Genomic DNA, 16,235 nt, shown 5'->3' with positions numbered 1-16,235 from the left:
TTAAAAAAAACCTGTAATATGCTTCGAAGAGAGCTCATGAGATAAAAGAATCACTGAATCAATTTCAACCGGTTCTTTGGAAAGAACTTCAAAAGAACCGATTCGCATAAATGAGTCGTCTCATCACTATTGTTTATTGAACTACACATAATGAATCCACAAGAGGGTGCTCTTCACCAAAACAAGCCCTTATGAGAAAACAAGCAATTATCTCCATTAAAAAGGCTGCGATAATACTGTGAATCACAGTCTCCATTCAATAGCAGACCCCTAGTGAATATGTAATAAAAGTTTAATACTGATTAAGACAAATGAATTTCTACAATGTTTTCAGTCTCAATCAATAGGAGAAATTATTCCCCCAATACAGGGTCCTATCCAGATCAAGTACATAATACATTGAACACAATCTAAAAAAAAAATATCAGGACGTATTATCATTCCTAAGTATAGTATACTGCTGAATTGCTCTTTGTCCTATGAAAAGGCAGATGTGGCAATCAGCTCCAAGTTTGTTAGTCTTATGTCTCAGTTTTGTGTGATCATCTGTAGAGTCCAAATGGACATCACAACTGTGGACAGAAAGACTTGAACATATGTATAGAAGAACATTCACATTGCTGCCTTTACAACTCAGTTTCAATCTAGAGGGCGCTTTTTTACAAACCATATGCAAGTACAGAAATAAAGTACTCATACAGTATAAGATTTTTAAGTCACGTTTTAGCACAGTATTGATTTCATCTCATTTTGGATCCAGGAAAAAAGTTCCTATTAAAGCATATTTTCATTTATATAAAAAAAGGGGGATGGGGGTGGAGTGTGAGTCAGCGAGAAACTGCTGCTAAGAGTCTTGGGATGTTTCAAGTGATCCGCAGTCTTGTTTGAACTGGGTTGCAGTTAACCATCCATCTCCACTTGGGAGTTCTCAGTGGCGCCGTCCTCAAGGACCTTGGAAGGAGTGAGAGGTTCCAGTTGCGAGTCTGCGTTCACAGACTCTATTCCATCAGTTTTAAGAAGAAAATCAGAGGGAGTTATGCCACCTTCATCTGGGAGGGCAGAAACGGGGCTGGCAGGAGCTTCAGAGGGTGAGTGAGGGGAAAGGCTCTTGGGTGATTCCTCCTCTGATACGTCGAGCGTGGCCCCTTTTGTGTCATCCTTCACCTCGTCTGGGTCACTTTTGTCAGCTCCACGAACCTCTGACTCATCCTCCGTTGGGTTGTCCTTGTTTGGTATAGCTTGTACATCACTGATCTCAATTGGTTCTGTTTCATCTCCAGCTTCAGTATCTGATTTATTGGGAAGGAGTTGTTTGGAGTCATCGTGGGTTTCCAGTGACCTGAATTATGAGGTGCAAGAACAACAGAAAAGCACAGGGACATGAACAGAGTGACAATGCTCCATTAATAATAATAATAATTATGAGCTGTAATATTACCTGACTGATATATAATATTACTGTTGTTTTTTTTTAGTTTTAATAAAGAGGGCCACAAAAAGATCATAATTCACCACAAAAATCAGATTTTTTTTTGTACAAATACAATAAAGAATGATTTAACGATCATTTGTAAGATTTTTAGCTTTGTGATATTTTCAGTTGACAGTTACCCCCTAAATTTGTATTACAGCAATGCATATGTAGGTTTAATTTTTTTAATAATGGTGTTATGACTCTTAATGCAATGATTTCAAGAAGCAGGCATTACAACACTAATCTGCATTACAGTACTGAAAATATAATTTTTTATTATCTGAATGAGAACTGGAGGCAAGAATTTTTTTTTTTTGGGGGGGGGGGGGGGGGGGGGGGGGTGTTAAATTACAGAATTCATTAAATTAAGCCAAGCACTCAATTAACCGACATAGTCAACTGACCAAGTCATAGCAAACCCCATGGGAAAAAAGAAATATGATTAAATAAAAGGTATGTGTATGTGAGCAAGGGATTCTTTAGTTTTGAAGTTGATTCTATTCAATTAGAAAGAATCAGAAAAAAAAAAAATTAGTAAATACAAATATTCTCCCACTTCCCTATCACAGCCACTCGTAAGCATTTATCTGTGGTCCACATTAATAAGACTGTGTTCTTCAGCTTTAATTAATGGCAAAACTCCTATTTTAATTTAAGCAAGGTCTCCCGAATACTACTTAATAGTCATCCCAATTACACTAATGAAAAAATAAGAGATCATTTTTTATAATAAATGATATTTCCAAACAATTCACAGGTCAGGGGGTCTGTATTCATATCCCCGTTTCATCAGAAAAGGTAATTTGTCTCAATCAGGCAAGCTACACTTCCCAGTCTATTTTTACTCGCCTCTTTTCACAGCTCTAACCTCTACATTTAACAAAAATACAAATAAGCATATGGTGTCGTTGTACACCAATACATCATGCGTTTAACAATTAGAGCATATCAGAACGTTGAGAATAACACCACTAACTTTTTAAAACAGACAGAAGCTTTAAAAATAAAACCAACAAATAGCTGATAATACAAACAACTTCCTCACCTGTTTATTTCTGATCCTCCATTGGTAACTTTAGTAACTTTAAAGAAATGAAAATAGTATGCAAGTAAGACAATCTGACATCACAAAGAGAAAACCAATATTTCTGCAGTGAGTTGAGAATCGAGCGTCATACCTGGCTCCATGATGACCTGGCAGGAGTGGTTTGGCCTGCTGAGCAAATGTTCGGTCATCTGGTCAGCGCCAGAGGCGTCTGCCAGAAAGTCACACTTGAGACACACCAGTGTTAGACTCCTTGAACAAAAGAAGAAAAAAAAAATCCTCACATTCTGCAAGTTCCCATACAGTAAACGGTGATATAATGGATTAAAACTTACCGCAACCCACGTGGAGTCTTCCTTGGTTTGACAAAACGTACTTTTGAACTGCCGTGAAACCTGCAGATGAGAAGGTAAAGATCTGCTAAAGATCTGATCATGTTCATTTGGAACTTTTCATTCATCCATGTTTTTCCCTTACCTGACCATATGCTGTCTGAAGGCCTTCTGGCAACTTGATCTAAACTTGCATATAGTGCACTTCAGCGATAAAGGATAGTGAGCGTAAGGGTCCATCACCTCAGTAAGACACTCAACACACTTATTTCCTCCACATGGAAGTCTGTAAAGAATAAACACTCATTAACATAGTTTTTAGCATATAGGCTGTGTCTCTCTTAATTTAAGTATAACACACTTATTTATACTTCGATTGTTGCGAGTATGGTACGTTTTTCATTATCAGCATAGTGTGCAAGTACACACTTGTATGTACATAGCCAGATTTTTCTAATCACGCATTAAATCTAATCTTTCACGTGCCCTATTTTTTTTTGCATTCATTAGTTGGTCCACAAGTGGGCAACACTGTTTCGGACCATTGTTTCACAATAAGAAATGGAAAAGACTGAACAACATTGTTGTTGCCTGCGTTGACGAGAGCTTGTGTGTGAAGGGGTTAAGAGATACCCGCAAAATGATACACAAAAGGCTGTGTTTGGCTGTACATATGGGTAGTTGACAAAGAAGCAGTAAGGGGAAAAAAAGTGCTTTTTTGGTAAAATGCCACTTTTAAAGAAAAAAAATGCATATTATGTAGTGTGAAGTCTGATGTTTGAGAAAATATAAGGGGTCACTAACTGTTTTTTTGAACGTTTTTACTGAAATGTATCCTATGGTGTGGCATAGATAGCATTAAGAATATAGGGGTGTAGCACCAAATGACAACAGAAATTACACTTTTATAGTGGTTCCAACAATTCTGAGACAAAATCTTACCATGTGCTTCACAGTAACATGACCTTGAATGGGGTCCTTCAAATAATTAAACTTGTCAATGGAATTTCCCAATTTAAAATCAGGATATGGTGTCAAACGGAGGACATGGTTTTAAGTGACAAAATGTATCAAGTTTCTACGCTTTTAGATATGTAGTCATTTACTAAAATAGACACTTGTAAAATTAGTTATTTATTAACATTTGTATGCTTTTCTTTTTTATTTTTAAAAGTTGTCATTTATTGAACCATGCTTGAGACAGTCACACCATGGGACAATTTTGAGATTTGGCTCAAATGTAAGTTTTTATATCAACAGGTCCATGCATAACAAAGAAATCTTTAACCATTTTCTGCATTTTAGATGACAATACTAATTATATTCATATTGATCTTGTGTGACAGTGAAAATGCCATGTCACATCAACAGCCCATATATGCTTAGCGTTTGTGTCAATACTGAAGTATACTTTGGCCTTAAGTATCCTCACCTCAAACGTTTGAGCCCATTATTGTGGATGGTTCGGTTCAAGCTGAATTGGTTTGTGGTCTTTGCCCTTCCTCCATTTAAGTTTGGTTTGGTTGTGTTTGCTGGTGTTCTGACAGGTTGTTTGGCCGTTTCAGGACTTGTGGGTATGATGTAGGATTTGCTTGAAGCATCAGAACACATTGGTGCACCAGAAACGGAAGCCCGAATTGTCACCTAAAAAGAAAATAATGAAAATGAGAATGACTAATAAAGAGTATAATCCCTAATATTTTTTTATTATATTGTTTATTACATAGTTTATATTATAAAGTATAGAATATATAGTTATTCAACTTTCAATTTTAAAAGATTTGGTTTGAAGCAGACCTTGGTTCCTGGAGGCAATCCCTCAAGGTTTCTTGGCTTCCTATAGGTTCGATGGAAGTGCGTTTTGTGTTCCACTTTTTCCTTGTAGGTGAGGAAATTTAATCTGCACTTTCCACATCTTTGAATCCCCTTTTTCTAGAAAATACAATAAAAGAACACAGAATATATACAAAGTTAAGTGATGAGTTACATTCAACAATTAAATTGTCAATTTAAAAGGAGATGTGATTTGAAGTTATTTATTGCTAAAAAATAAATAAAAATGAAATGTAAAAAAAAAAAAAAAAAATTTCTCAAATATATTTATTTTGTGATTATATTCAGGCCCTATATTATAATGAAGTGGAAGTTATACACAAGTTTAACTTAGCAGACACGTCTCTAATCCGCATCACTCCACCACCACGTGCACTATTGTTTTGGTTACAAATCTTGCTCTTGGCTGATATGACTCTGGTTTGCTGTTGCCAGGGAAAAGCCCATAAAGAATTACCAGTGAAGGTGAATAGAGTAAGCCGCCACTGTCAGCCTGTTATATATTGCACCAAGGTGTTCGGCAGACAACCAAATCAATCCAACCTTAGAGTGAGAGCCAATGGGGTAGCACACAAATGAGTTGCACATTGTGCTGACTTCAGATCAGTGAAGTCTCAAGCTCCAAATCCACAGACAAAGAGAGAGAGAGAGAGATGATGTCTTGTCCATGAGCTTAATCAAAAAGACTGTTTGGTTCAAGTCTTTGGTTTAAATTATTAAACAAAGAGGCAGAAATAAGTCCATTTCCATATCCAAACAAAACGTAAATAGAAACAGGTTATACACTCACTTGATGTCTCATGTAGTGTTGCATGTACATATGGCCACTGCGAAGGACTTTCAGGCAAAAGGGACAAAGCAGGTCTTTAGTGTTTTCATGAACTGTGCGGAAATGGTTATCCACATCAGAGAAGAAGGAGGACCTGTAGTTACAAACCTTCAAGAGAGAAAAAACTAAGTGAGAACCAAATATTCAAAATACAAATTACATAGAGCAATGATGAAGCTTTACCTGACAGGCATAGGGCATCTCTCCAGGTTTGTGATTGTCCCTCATGTGCTCTAGAAGCACTTGCTCCGTCTCGAAAGCCAATTCACATATTTTACAGTTAGCTGGGGAAAGAAAAGATAACATTACACTTCAAATATATCAAAACAGTCAACTTATTCCCCTCTGGTGAAACATTCTCATTCCAATAGCGCCATCAATAACTATTTTAACATAACCTCAAGACTTCCAGGAAAGGTCCTACTTAAATTTGAAAAAATTAATTTTGATGTGATGTGTGTTCAAGTGATTTTTGTCAGTAAAGTTTTCAGAAGTTTTTTTTAGCTTTGTTAGTGCAAAATAATACATTTGGTGTGAAATTGATGCTTTATGTATTTTATGTATTAAGCCACAGAGAATGATTGAGAAATATCATTTTGTAGCACAAGTGTTAGTACTTCCTTCTCTCATAATGCCAGGCTGGTCCACTTTGTGGATTATGGTCTGTTCACACCAAGAATGATTACTATACAGTTTAAATAATCCTTTTAATTCTATGAGATCAGGGAAGTCCAGCACCACAGCTATAACAACAACACCGAGGAATGCTATCAAAAGACTTACTGTAAGTGTTGTGACTTACTGGTTGACTCAAAGGGACTGTGGGCGCTTTCTATGTGACACTGCAGTTGAAAGGGAGTTGAATACTGCCGGTAACAGTGCTGACAAGTAGTGTGACTCTCCCAGCTCTCACTGTTCTGCTTCTCCAACTCCAGGTGATGTTTCATGTGGTTCATGAACCTGAATGAGAAGGAAAAGAACAGATGACGAGGAGCAAAGGATGGCATTACAAAGAGAGAACAAGCAAAAATGAAGTGAAGCCTTCATTTACACAGCCATTAAAGAATCAGAGGGCCACATCTCTCAACGGGTGGGCGTTAACAGCCCCAGTGACCAACTCCCTGCTAAATTATTGGCCCTGTCGACTCTGACAACTTCTGACACATTTAAAATTATCACTCACAGTGGGAAATGACCTAGACATTTTGCTCAAACGCAAAGCCAAATACCACCAATGCTTCACCAACTGAAGCAACAGCAAGACCCAAAAGGATAGATAATACAATCATGGAGTAAAGTCACACAATTAAATAAATCCCAATTCAGTCTATTACAGAAGTTTGTTTGTTCAGCGGCCTAACACTGATTTTGGCAAGTTTCAATTAAGTCTGTCACCTCTCTTCCATTCTTATTCTAAGTGTGTGTGCAGAGACTTTGGAAAAAAACAAAACAAAAAAGTCAGTAGGTGTGACACTCGCAACCAAAATTGAGATGTTCCAAATTGGCTTGCAGGATGCCTCAAGAGACAGTGAGAGTGAGAAGGCGTTGGGTACACCTGCAACCTGTGACATTAATGACACTCTTTAAGGTAAATGCCCTGCTCCACAAACAGCTGTTGTCTGGGGAGAACTCAGTCTGACACAAGCGGGACCGCCGTTGACAAAGGTGTGACGACTAAACAGGAAAATCTTTGATGTGCAAGGAAGTGAATGTCAAACAGATGTACAACATTCAAGCAGGTAAACCACCACAAAGTGTCTGCCTTCTCAGGAGTGGAGTTTCCTTTTGCTTTTCAAACAGCATCTAAAAATAGACCCATAACATCCTCCAACAATCATGCCATTTCAGATGTTGCAACTTAAGTTCTCATCCTATTTTTGAAACGGGTCATACTCCAGCTTTATCTACAGATTACACTGGATTTACATGATACAAATGAGCAGTACATGAACTACCCACTCATCATAAACCGTAATTCATCAAATACGACGAAGGGAAAATGCCAAGTTAAAGTAGCTAATGTTCAGCGTCCTTTGGGAATACAAAATAAAACTCATGCACAGTTAAATATAATTAGCCAAATTACAAACACACTATTAAAAGTCACCTTTGAACAGTGCGAGGCCTGTGTGTGTGTACTCAAGTAGCATTTGAGCTCCCAAGGGTTTTCGAGAGACAAATTAGCAAATATTCTACTTAAAGTTCACGTTCTAACTGTGCGTAATAGCCATTATAATACCAGCAATTATACTGTGCTGCTTCTTTGTTTAATGATGTGTTGTTCAGGCTGCCTCTATCCTCTCTGCCTCACCTACCATTGGCGCCCTGACGTTGAGCGGCCAATTTTTCAGTCAGAGCGTTCTGCAACCTCAGCTCCCCTAATAGGGATTTTTATGCGGCTGAACTGTGACCCCCGCTGCCAGAACTTGGGGTGCGCTGCAAACGCGCCTCCCCATTAAAAGGAGCTTACTGAGGCTTTTCTCACGCCGAGGCTGAGTAAAGTTATTTAATCACAAGAACAGTTCTTATAGCAGCCAAACTACCTTCCATTATTCATCTGGGGCCCCTAGAGGGAACGGGGGTCTGATAATGTCATCCATCTGAGTGGGAATCCAGTGATGGGGTCTGAGAATGGCTGATTCCCCCAGTCTCTCTCTCTCTCTCTCGTGCTCTCTAACTATTGCTCTCTCCATCTCTGGGCTCCTGTAGCTAATGACTCTCATGAGCAATGTTCCCCCTAAGCCGCATGCGTCAACGTTGCTCCCGTGCAGACGAAAACAATTATACAAAGATATATAAGAAGATTTTAAAAACGTAGGATTTCTTGTAACGTTTTCACCTGTGACAAATTAAATATCGTCTACCGGGACTACGGTCTATAAAGGTTCAACTATCTCTTGGCCACAGACTGATTACAGATGGTACTTCAATAACACGTAATATTCAAACAAATACCTGATATTGTTCTTGAGCATTTTTAAACAGCTGTTGCACTTGAAGGTGGTGTTGGACTTAAACTTGGAAATCAGAGATGAATCCCCTTCACATTTCCCATAGTAGAAGTCTGAAACCAGCATGATCAGTTTGCCTTTTTCAATCTCATTGACTTTTGGTGAGCCAGCTTGTTTGTCAGGCTTCGATGTTGAGGGGAACACAGAATCCAACATTTCAGGGCAGCACATCTGAAGAGGAGGGGGGGAAGGAGAGCGTCATAACATCTCAATACTGGATTCAGTGTTGGGTGTAAATGCATTACTAAGCAATTAATTACTGTAATTTAATTACTTTTCTCTTTAAAAAGTAATGTACGGGATTACTTAATTTAATCAAATACTGTATAGAAAATAGAACAGTTATATATAAAACAATAGTGCATTTAACATCAAAATTTTACATCTAATGCTAAAATGTATGTTTTAATGTAACCTTCTCCCTTGAAATACTTTGAGTTCAATACTAATCTATGCAATTTTATTTTATTTATTTGATATAATTAAAAGAGCAGTCTATCCTTGTATTGGGATTTAGAAAGTAATAAGAAATGCAAAACATATTACTTATAGAGAGTAATTAGTACATTCATATAAATTACACCATTGAAGATGTAATAAGCAGCTAGTAAATAATTACTTTTTTTAAGTAACTTACCCAACACTGACTGCATTTCCTCTGAGGGATCAGAGGTGGAATTTTTTTAATTTTCCTATATAATCAGTCATCAGGAGGAGCTCAAACATGCATGCTTTATTGGTTCTTGTGTGTCAAGCAACTATTGTTAAACTGTTTACCATATTTAATAAGCTCTATGTGTGTGCATTAATGAAATGTTTATATGTGAATAAAAGACTAAATTAAAACTCTTCATTATATAAAATGTGTCTCTTCAGAACACTTGGATTAAACTGCTCGATTCATATGGATTACTTTTACAATGTCTTTATTAACTTTTTGAAGCTTGAAATTAATGATTAAATGGCCTTAGTTTTAATAGATGAGAATATTAAAAATATCTTCATTTGTGTTCTGAAGATAAACAAATGTCTTATGGGTTTGGAAAGACATGAGGGTAGGCTTGCTACGATAGTCGGTGTCCAGACTGTGCATGTTACTTTCGGTTAGATAGAATTAGTGATTTAAAAGCCTCCGCCGGTGATACCGGTATTACCGGTGTTGTCACACATCAATTAACCGGTGTAAAAATTTCCTCACCGTCACATCCCTACACGAGGGTGAAGACAATTTTTATTTTTGGCTGAACTGTCATAATCAATGTCATAACTGGTTATGTTACTATGTAGCTCTGCCTGCTAGAAAAGCTGTTGTTAATACAGGAAACAAAAGAAAATAGTGAACAAACCAACCTTCATGTGACTTTTTATAAACTGAAAGCCAAACACACTTTGACACCTGGGACATTTCTTTGTGAAGGAGAAATCATTTTCTCCAGCTGTCAAAGAAAGGGGGAAAAAAGATTAAATGATGAGCAGATTGTTGCTTCTGGAAACCCTGTAATACATAATGGACAAAAACCTATCCACGTCAAGCTTACCTCCTTTGGACACACTGTTGTTTGTGTCATTAATCATTGTGCCATTATCTGTGGGTCAAAAAACAAATGTCTAATCAAGCCTCTATCCTCAAAAAAAAAAGAAAAAGAAAGTTGGTCTCACACACACACACACACACACACGCACGCACGCAACCTTCCCCCTTCAAAATCCCCCCAAAAAGGCCTCTGGATTTTCTAATTGTTTTTGATGTATTTTTAATAGATATTTTTATTGAATTGTAGCCAGACTCCACCCTTTAAAAATGAACATTATGTCATTAATTACTCCCCCATGTCGTTCCAAACCCTTAAGACTTTCGTTCATCTTCAGAACACAAATTAAGATATTTCTGATGAAATCCGAGAGCTCTCTGACCCCTCCATAGACAGCTATTTAATTAACCCTTTCAAGGTCCAGAAAGGTATTAAAGACATTGTTAAAATAGTCCATGTGACTACAGTGGTTCAACCATAATTTGGCACATAATGACTGACAGACATCAAGAAATTGTTCAATAAAGTCGTTATTTTTGCACACAAAATATTCTTGTCGCTTCATAACATTAAGATTGAACCACTGTAGTCATATGGACTATTTTAACAATGTTTTTACTACCTTTCTGGACCTTGAAAGTGATAATTAAATAGCTGTCTATGGAGGGGTCGGAAGGCTCAGATTTCATAAAAAATATCTTAATTTGTGTTCCGAAGATGAACGACGGTCTTACGGATTGGAAACGACATGAGGGAGTAATTAATGACAGAATTTGCATTTTTGGGTGAACTAACCCTTTTCAGGTAGGTCTATTTCATGTTCTATTGTAGTTTTTCATTTCTAGTGCCTGAAGATTTTTAGGTAGGTCTATTTAATTTGTGTCCCATTTAATTTTTTGACCTATTACTTGTAATTAGTTCTGTGATTGCGGTATATTCTCTGGTTTTCTCCGAGCAAATTCTAACAGGTCCAATTAGCGAGAGGGAGTGGCTGAGAACGATGGCGTTGATGTCGTGTGCTAGTTTGAGATGGCATGCGTCACGACCAAACGTTAGCGATTGGTTATGGCAGATCCCGAGTGGCTCTGGGCATATCCAATAGTTTTAAAGGAAGTCTTCAAGGAAGTTAATGCTTGTCAATGGAGAGTGGCCAGACTCTCTGTACAAATGAAATGTACGAGAGTCTGGTAGGACCAGGCTAGCCAAGCACATGGATAACAAATAAATTCCATGTTGTTACATTTAATTTCAGTTAATAATTTCATTAATTGCACTTAATCATCCAAAAATGATGGTTGATGGATGGTGAAACCTTGGTTACAACCTTTCACTTTAGTAAATACTACACTTACCTAGAAAAAAGGTTTAGTAATAAAGTAGTGGATACACTGATACATCTAGGACCTTAGAAACAAACTTTTTTCTGTCTTATTCCAAACACACATACAGGCTTACCTCTGCTGTTCATAGGTTGCAGGGATGAAGTTTTTTGTTTAACTAGTGTTGTGGTGATGCCTGGTGTGTTTTGAAAGACTGTAGTAGTGTGGGATTGAGAAGAAAGGTTAGCTGGGGCTTGTACGTTGGACAAGGTCACCACATTGTCCTGGATGAGCTGCACTTGAGGCCTGTGAATGACACCTGGCTTTGGTGCAGCAGTGACCTGTGGAACTATCTGCTGACCTGCTGCTCGGGAAACAAACACAAAATAAAGAATAATCACATACCAATTAACTCATTAGCATTCATCAAAAAATCCTGAATGTACCACGGTTTTCACATGAAAATATTAAGCAGCACAACGGTTTTCAACATTGATAAGAAGTGTTTCTTCAGCAGCATATCAGCATATTACAATGATTTCTGAAGGATCATGTGACACTGAAGACTGGAGTAATGAGGCTGATCACAATCACAAGATTACATCTTAAAATATATTCAAATAGAAACAGACATTTTAAATTGTACTCATATTCAAATTTTACCATTTTTACTGTATCTTGTGAGAATAAGGCTATGTTCACACAGCAAGCCTTAGCGCTCAATTATCTTTGTGTGGCTGTTCATATTAAGTTTTTAAATATGGCCAATATCACATTCAAGGTCAGAGACCCTTTTCAAAAGCATTAAAGGGTTAGTACTCCCAAAAATGAAAATTCTGTCATTATTTACCCATAAATATCATTCATATAAACAGTCATCAACGCACACATCAGTTATGGTAAATGGAAGCTCAAGCATGCTTCCATTAATGTTAATCAAACAATCTCTCATTTCTCTTGACTGAATCACTTTTGTAACTTTAATAATACAAAAATTTTTTTTTTTACAAATGTACACCGTGAAGACTATGCAGTGTGTTTTTTGTACATTCAATTACTTTATACAATTCATGTAGTATTTCTATAGGCCTATCAAGCCTTTAAAGGTTAGTTCACCCAAAAATGAAAATTCTGTCATTATTACTCACCTTCATGTCGTTCCAAACCCATACAACCTTTGTTCATCTTCAGAACACAAATGAAGATATTTTTGATGAAATCCGAGAGCTCTCTGACCCCTCCATAGACAGCTATTTAATTATTACATTCAAGGTGCAGGTGTTGTTAAAAATAGTCCATATGACTACAGTGGTTCAACCATAATTTTATGGAGAAATTGTTGAATAAAGTTATTATTTTTGTTTGTTTTTTGCGCACAAAAAATATTATTTTCGCTTCATAACATTAAGGTTGAATCACTGTAGTCACATGGACTATTTTAACAATGTTTTTACTACCTTTCTGGACCTTGAAAATGTTAATTAAATTGCTGTCTACTAGGGCTGGACCAGAATATTCGTTTTTCGCGCACACCTGGCATCCCCCTCGAAACGGTTCTCATTCGCGCTTGCATATGTTTACAACTTTACACTATAAAATCTGGTGAAATACAATACTCAATACAATACTTTTTTTTTTTACAACTATTTTATAGCCTAGCAGTTTTTAATAGGATGGACAGTTGAATAGGAACCCAACCTCGTTATACATAATATATATATATTTGCTTCTTAGTCTTCCCTGCAACGGAGTATTCTCTGTCTGAGCGCACAACTGCTTGACCTTATATGGAAGAAGCGCATGGCTGAGCTTGCATTTTGGGTAAAGCTGCGTTGGTTTGACATTGTAGAAAATAGAATAATAGAATCGAAATGTATTAGCATTTTTACCCGTTAGGGACGTGACGATGAGAAAATGTTCCCTCACCGTCACATTGCAGTGCTTGTGCACTGAGTGGCTGTGAACGAATGCAGTCGTGCGCAGTTTACTTTGTTTTGCCAATTCTGGGGCGGGTTGCTTGAATTGTGGGTTCATTAGCCTATTATTCTTAATGAAAAACACAACAAAACAGTACAATGTAAAACTCCCTTAATAGGCGCTTTTACATTTCGCTGTGAAACCCAATCTCTGCGATCATCTTTTCTTCAGCTCCTCACTCTCGTGATGAATGAAATCTGACTCCTGCTGCAGTTTGTGTGGCGACTCTCGTTCGGCTCACGTGGCACGTTCAGTTTTTAATTGTAGTTAAACTGTTCTTTAACTGAACAAAATTATTTTTACTACTATAATATATCAAAACTGGGACGTAACAGACCTGTGTGTTTTGTATCACTAGTGCAGTGTCCGTGAGGCGCGCTGCTTCTCGAGATTCCTGCCTTTATTAGAGAGAAGGATATGTTCAGCCCCTTCCCTCCAAAGCTTAAAATATTCAATGTTGATTACTACCGAAGCTACAAAGCTCAAAAAATGGTATTCGGACCAGCCCTAGTGTCTACAGAGGGGTCAGAGAGCTCTCGGAATTCATCAAAAATATCTTAATTTGTGTTCCGAAGATGAACGGCGGTCTTACAGACTGGAAACGACATGGGGGTGAGTAATGAAATTACAATTTTAATTTCTGGGTGAACTAACCCTTTAAGTGTTTCAGTTAGGTCTATTGTAGTTTTTCATTTCTAGTGCCTGAAGATTTTTAGGTAGGTCTATTTAATCTGTGTCCAATTTAATTGTGTGTCCTATTACTTGTAATTAGTTTCTTAGTTCTTATTTAATGCAAATTAGGCTAGTATTCGTTTTTCTTTTTGTTGTTGTTAAATTGAAATTGCAATAAGACTGATAGAAATTCGGTAAGAAATTTCAAATGGTATCAAACAAGTCCCCTCAAATGAGTTCCCTTCACCACACTTAGTAGTGTGGAAGAAACAACTACAAAGACACATTTATACCTGGCACAACAGTGATAGTGGTTCCTGGTGGATACTGTGACCCCAAAGAGCTGATGAACGAGGTGTTGCTGTTGAGATTCTGTGGTGACGCCACAATGTAACCCTGGTGAAGTGATAATGATTATACGATAATGAAGTGATTTAAATTAATAAAGAAAGATTCAGTAGCCTGATCAAACAGCTCAGCCTATGAAAACACATCAACAAATTCAAAGATTATTAATAGTTGGCAAAATTTAACTTCAGTAGGCGGAAACAACTCTATAGTTGTGCTTAGCATTTGATCAGCACAAATCACAGATTTACATTACAGATTTTACCTTGGAAAGTTGAAAAAGTAGCGAAGAGTTACCTGATTGTTAATGATGATGGGTTGAGGGGCTGCTGGAGGTCCTAGAGTTGCGTTGATAGGGATGAGGATGGGGTTGCCTCCTGATGGGGCTGACCCTCTGACCATGAGTGTAGGACCTGTAGCCACCCTAGCGGGGTTCGGCAGGGCTTGGGGAGTCTTTTGTGATGATGCCAACATCGAGGGTTTTTGAACCGGGACATTCCGCTGGTTCTGTTGGTTAACGGCACCTGAAGATCATAAGAAACACAATGATCAACAGCTCTAGGACAAAACCAGAACAGAGGTGTCAGTATGCCAAAAACGGAGCTTTACCTGGTCTTGTATTGGCCGCAGGCTTGGAGCTACAGATTTCACCGACAAATATCGGTTCATCATCATCGTCATCATCGTCCAGATCTATTAGATTGATTTCGGGTATTGCCTTCTGCCATGGCTCCAACTCCTCCTCTTCACATTCCATAAACAGCTCAGACATCTGAGAAGAAACAAAAGATATCAGGGCAATGTTATTTGGTTAATGCAATCACATCAACTTCCAACAAATTACATCTCAACAAAAGACTTGAGAGTTCAGTAATACTAATATGCCACAGGGAAATGAGTTGAAACCAATTTATCTTTGCTGCACACAGGACATAGACTATAGTTATCTAAACTTAATTAATGTGAAGTTTAGAAGCCTAACTATAGTGGTGTAGGCACGAGACTATAATCGACTGTTACTGCGGACACAGACCGGCTAAAATGCTAATTCAGATTCCAAACATTTTACTCCCTTATATTACTTGCAATCAAAATGCAGTCAAGAAAAAAAGTGCACAAATGCTAAAAAAATAGCAAAGACGTAAACACATAGACTTTATATTTAGCACATTATTCAGAAATCTATTAGCAAGCAGGTCGGCTGTCTGGATGCTAACAGGCTAAAAGCAAGACAAAATAGCAAGCGGCTGCAAAGAGAAACGGCAAAGCACGCAGGGAATGTTCACTGGCTTTATTAAGATTACACATATGCAAACATTGCAGATTAAAAAACGAAACTCAGCCTTACCTTTTAAAATCTCGAAATATTTACAAACAACATCAGTGTTGATTCAGACAGACACGCTCAGCCTCGCAGCGGCATGAAGCGCGGAGGCTCATGGGAAATCAGAGGGGCTATTGTTGAGGAGAGCGTGTTCACGTCTCCCACAGAACCAAGAACCTTTTCACCCCTTCGAAATGCCACAGTTTAAGAGAAAACATTAAACATACAGAACATGAAGTAATTGTGCGCTGAGATGGATATAAACTAGTTATAACTAATGCATGAATTAGCCAGACGCCGAAAACTAGGCCAAAACAAAGACAAACGCCGAAGGCTACATTGCAGAACATGATAGATTTCAAGACTTACAACGTGACACGTTATACTAAAAATATATACAATTTCGAAATATTTAACGGTAACTAATGGATGTTACCTTAAAAACAACCAATAACATCAGGGAAGTTTCGTGGACTAATTACCCAGTAGTCTGGAGAAATTAAATGTGATTAAACAGAATCATAAATATAATAATAAAC

General features: G+C 37.6%; 1 protein-coding gene across 1 annotated transcript; it reads right to left on the bottom strand.

Annotated features, from left to right (window-relative positions):
• Positions 1–103: 103 nt before the first annotated feature.
• On the bottom strand, positions 104–15,820 carry znf280d (zinc finger protein 280D). Its single transcript, XM_079811228.1, has 18 exons — positions 15,721–15,820; positions 14,982–15,144; positions 14,670–14,896; positions 14,318–14,420; positions 11,512–11,739; positions 10,063–10,110; positions 9,875–9,960; positions 8,469–8,695; positions 6,316–6,473; positions 5,697–5,797; positions 5,475–5,621; positions 4,649–4,783; positions 4,284–4,495; positions 2,997–3,137; positions 2,855–2,914; positions 2,653–2,771; positions 2,520–2,556; positions 104–1,339 (listed from the first exon to the last, which is right to left on the bottom strand). The coding sequence occupies exons 2-18, from the start codon at positions 15,142–15,144 to the stop codon at positions 901–903; spliced, it is 2,631 nt and encodes an 876-aa protein (XP_079667354.1). The 5' UTR covers positions 15,721–15,820; the 3' UTR covers positions 104–900.
• Positions 15,821–16,235: the final 415 nt, after the last annotated feature.

This window comes from Gobio gobio (genome assembly GCF_949357685.1).
Source record: "Gobio gobio genome assembly, chromosome: 2".
In the NCBI taxonomy this organism is placed as follows: Eukaryota; Metazoa; Chordata; class Actinopteri; order Cypriniformes; family Gobionidae; genus Gobio; species Gobio gobio.
The sequence above is the reverse complement of the archived record's forward strand: the minus strand, read 5'-3'. Positions and strand labels throughout refer to the sequence as shown.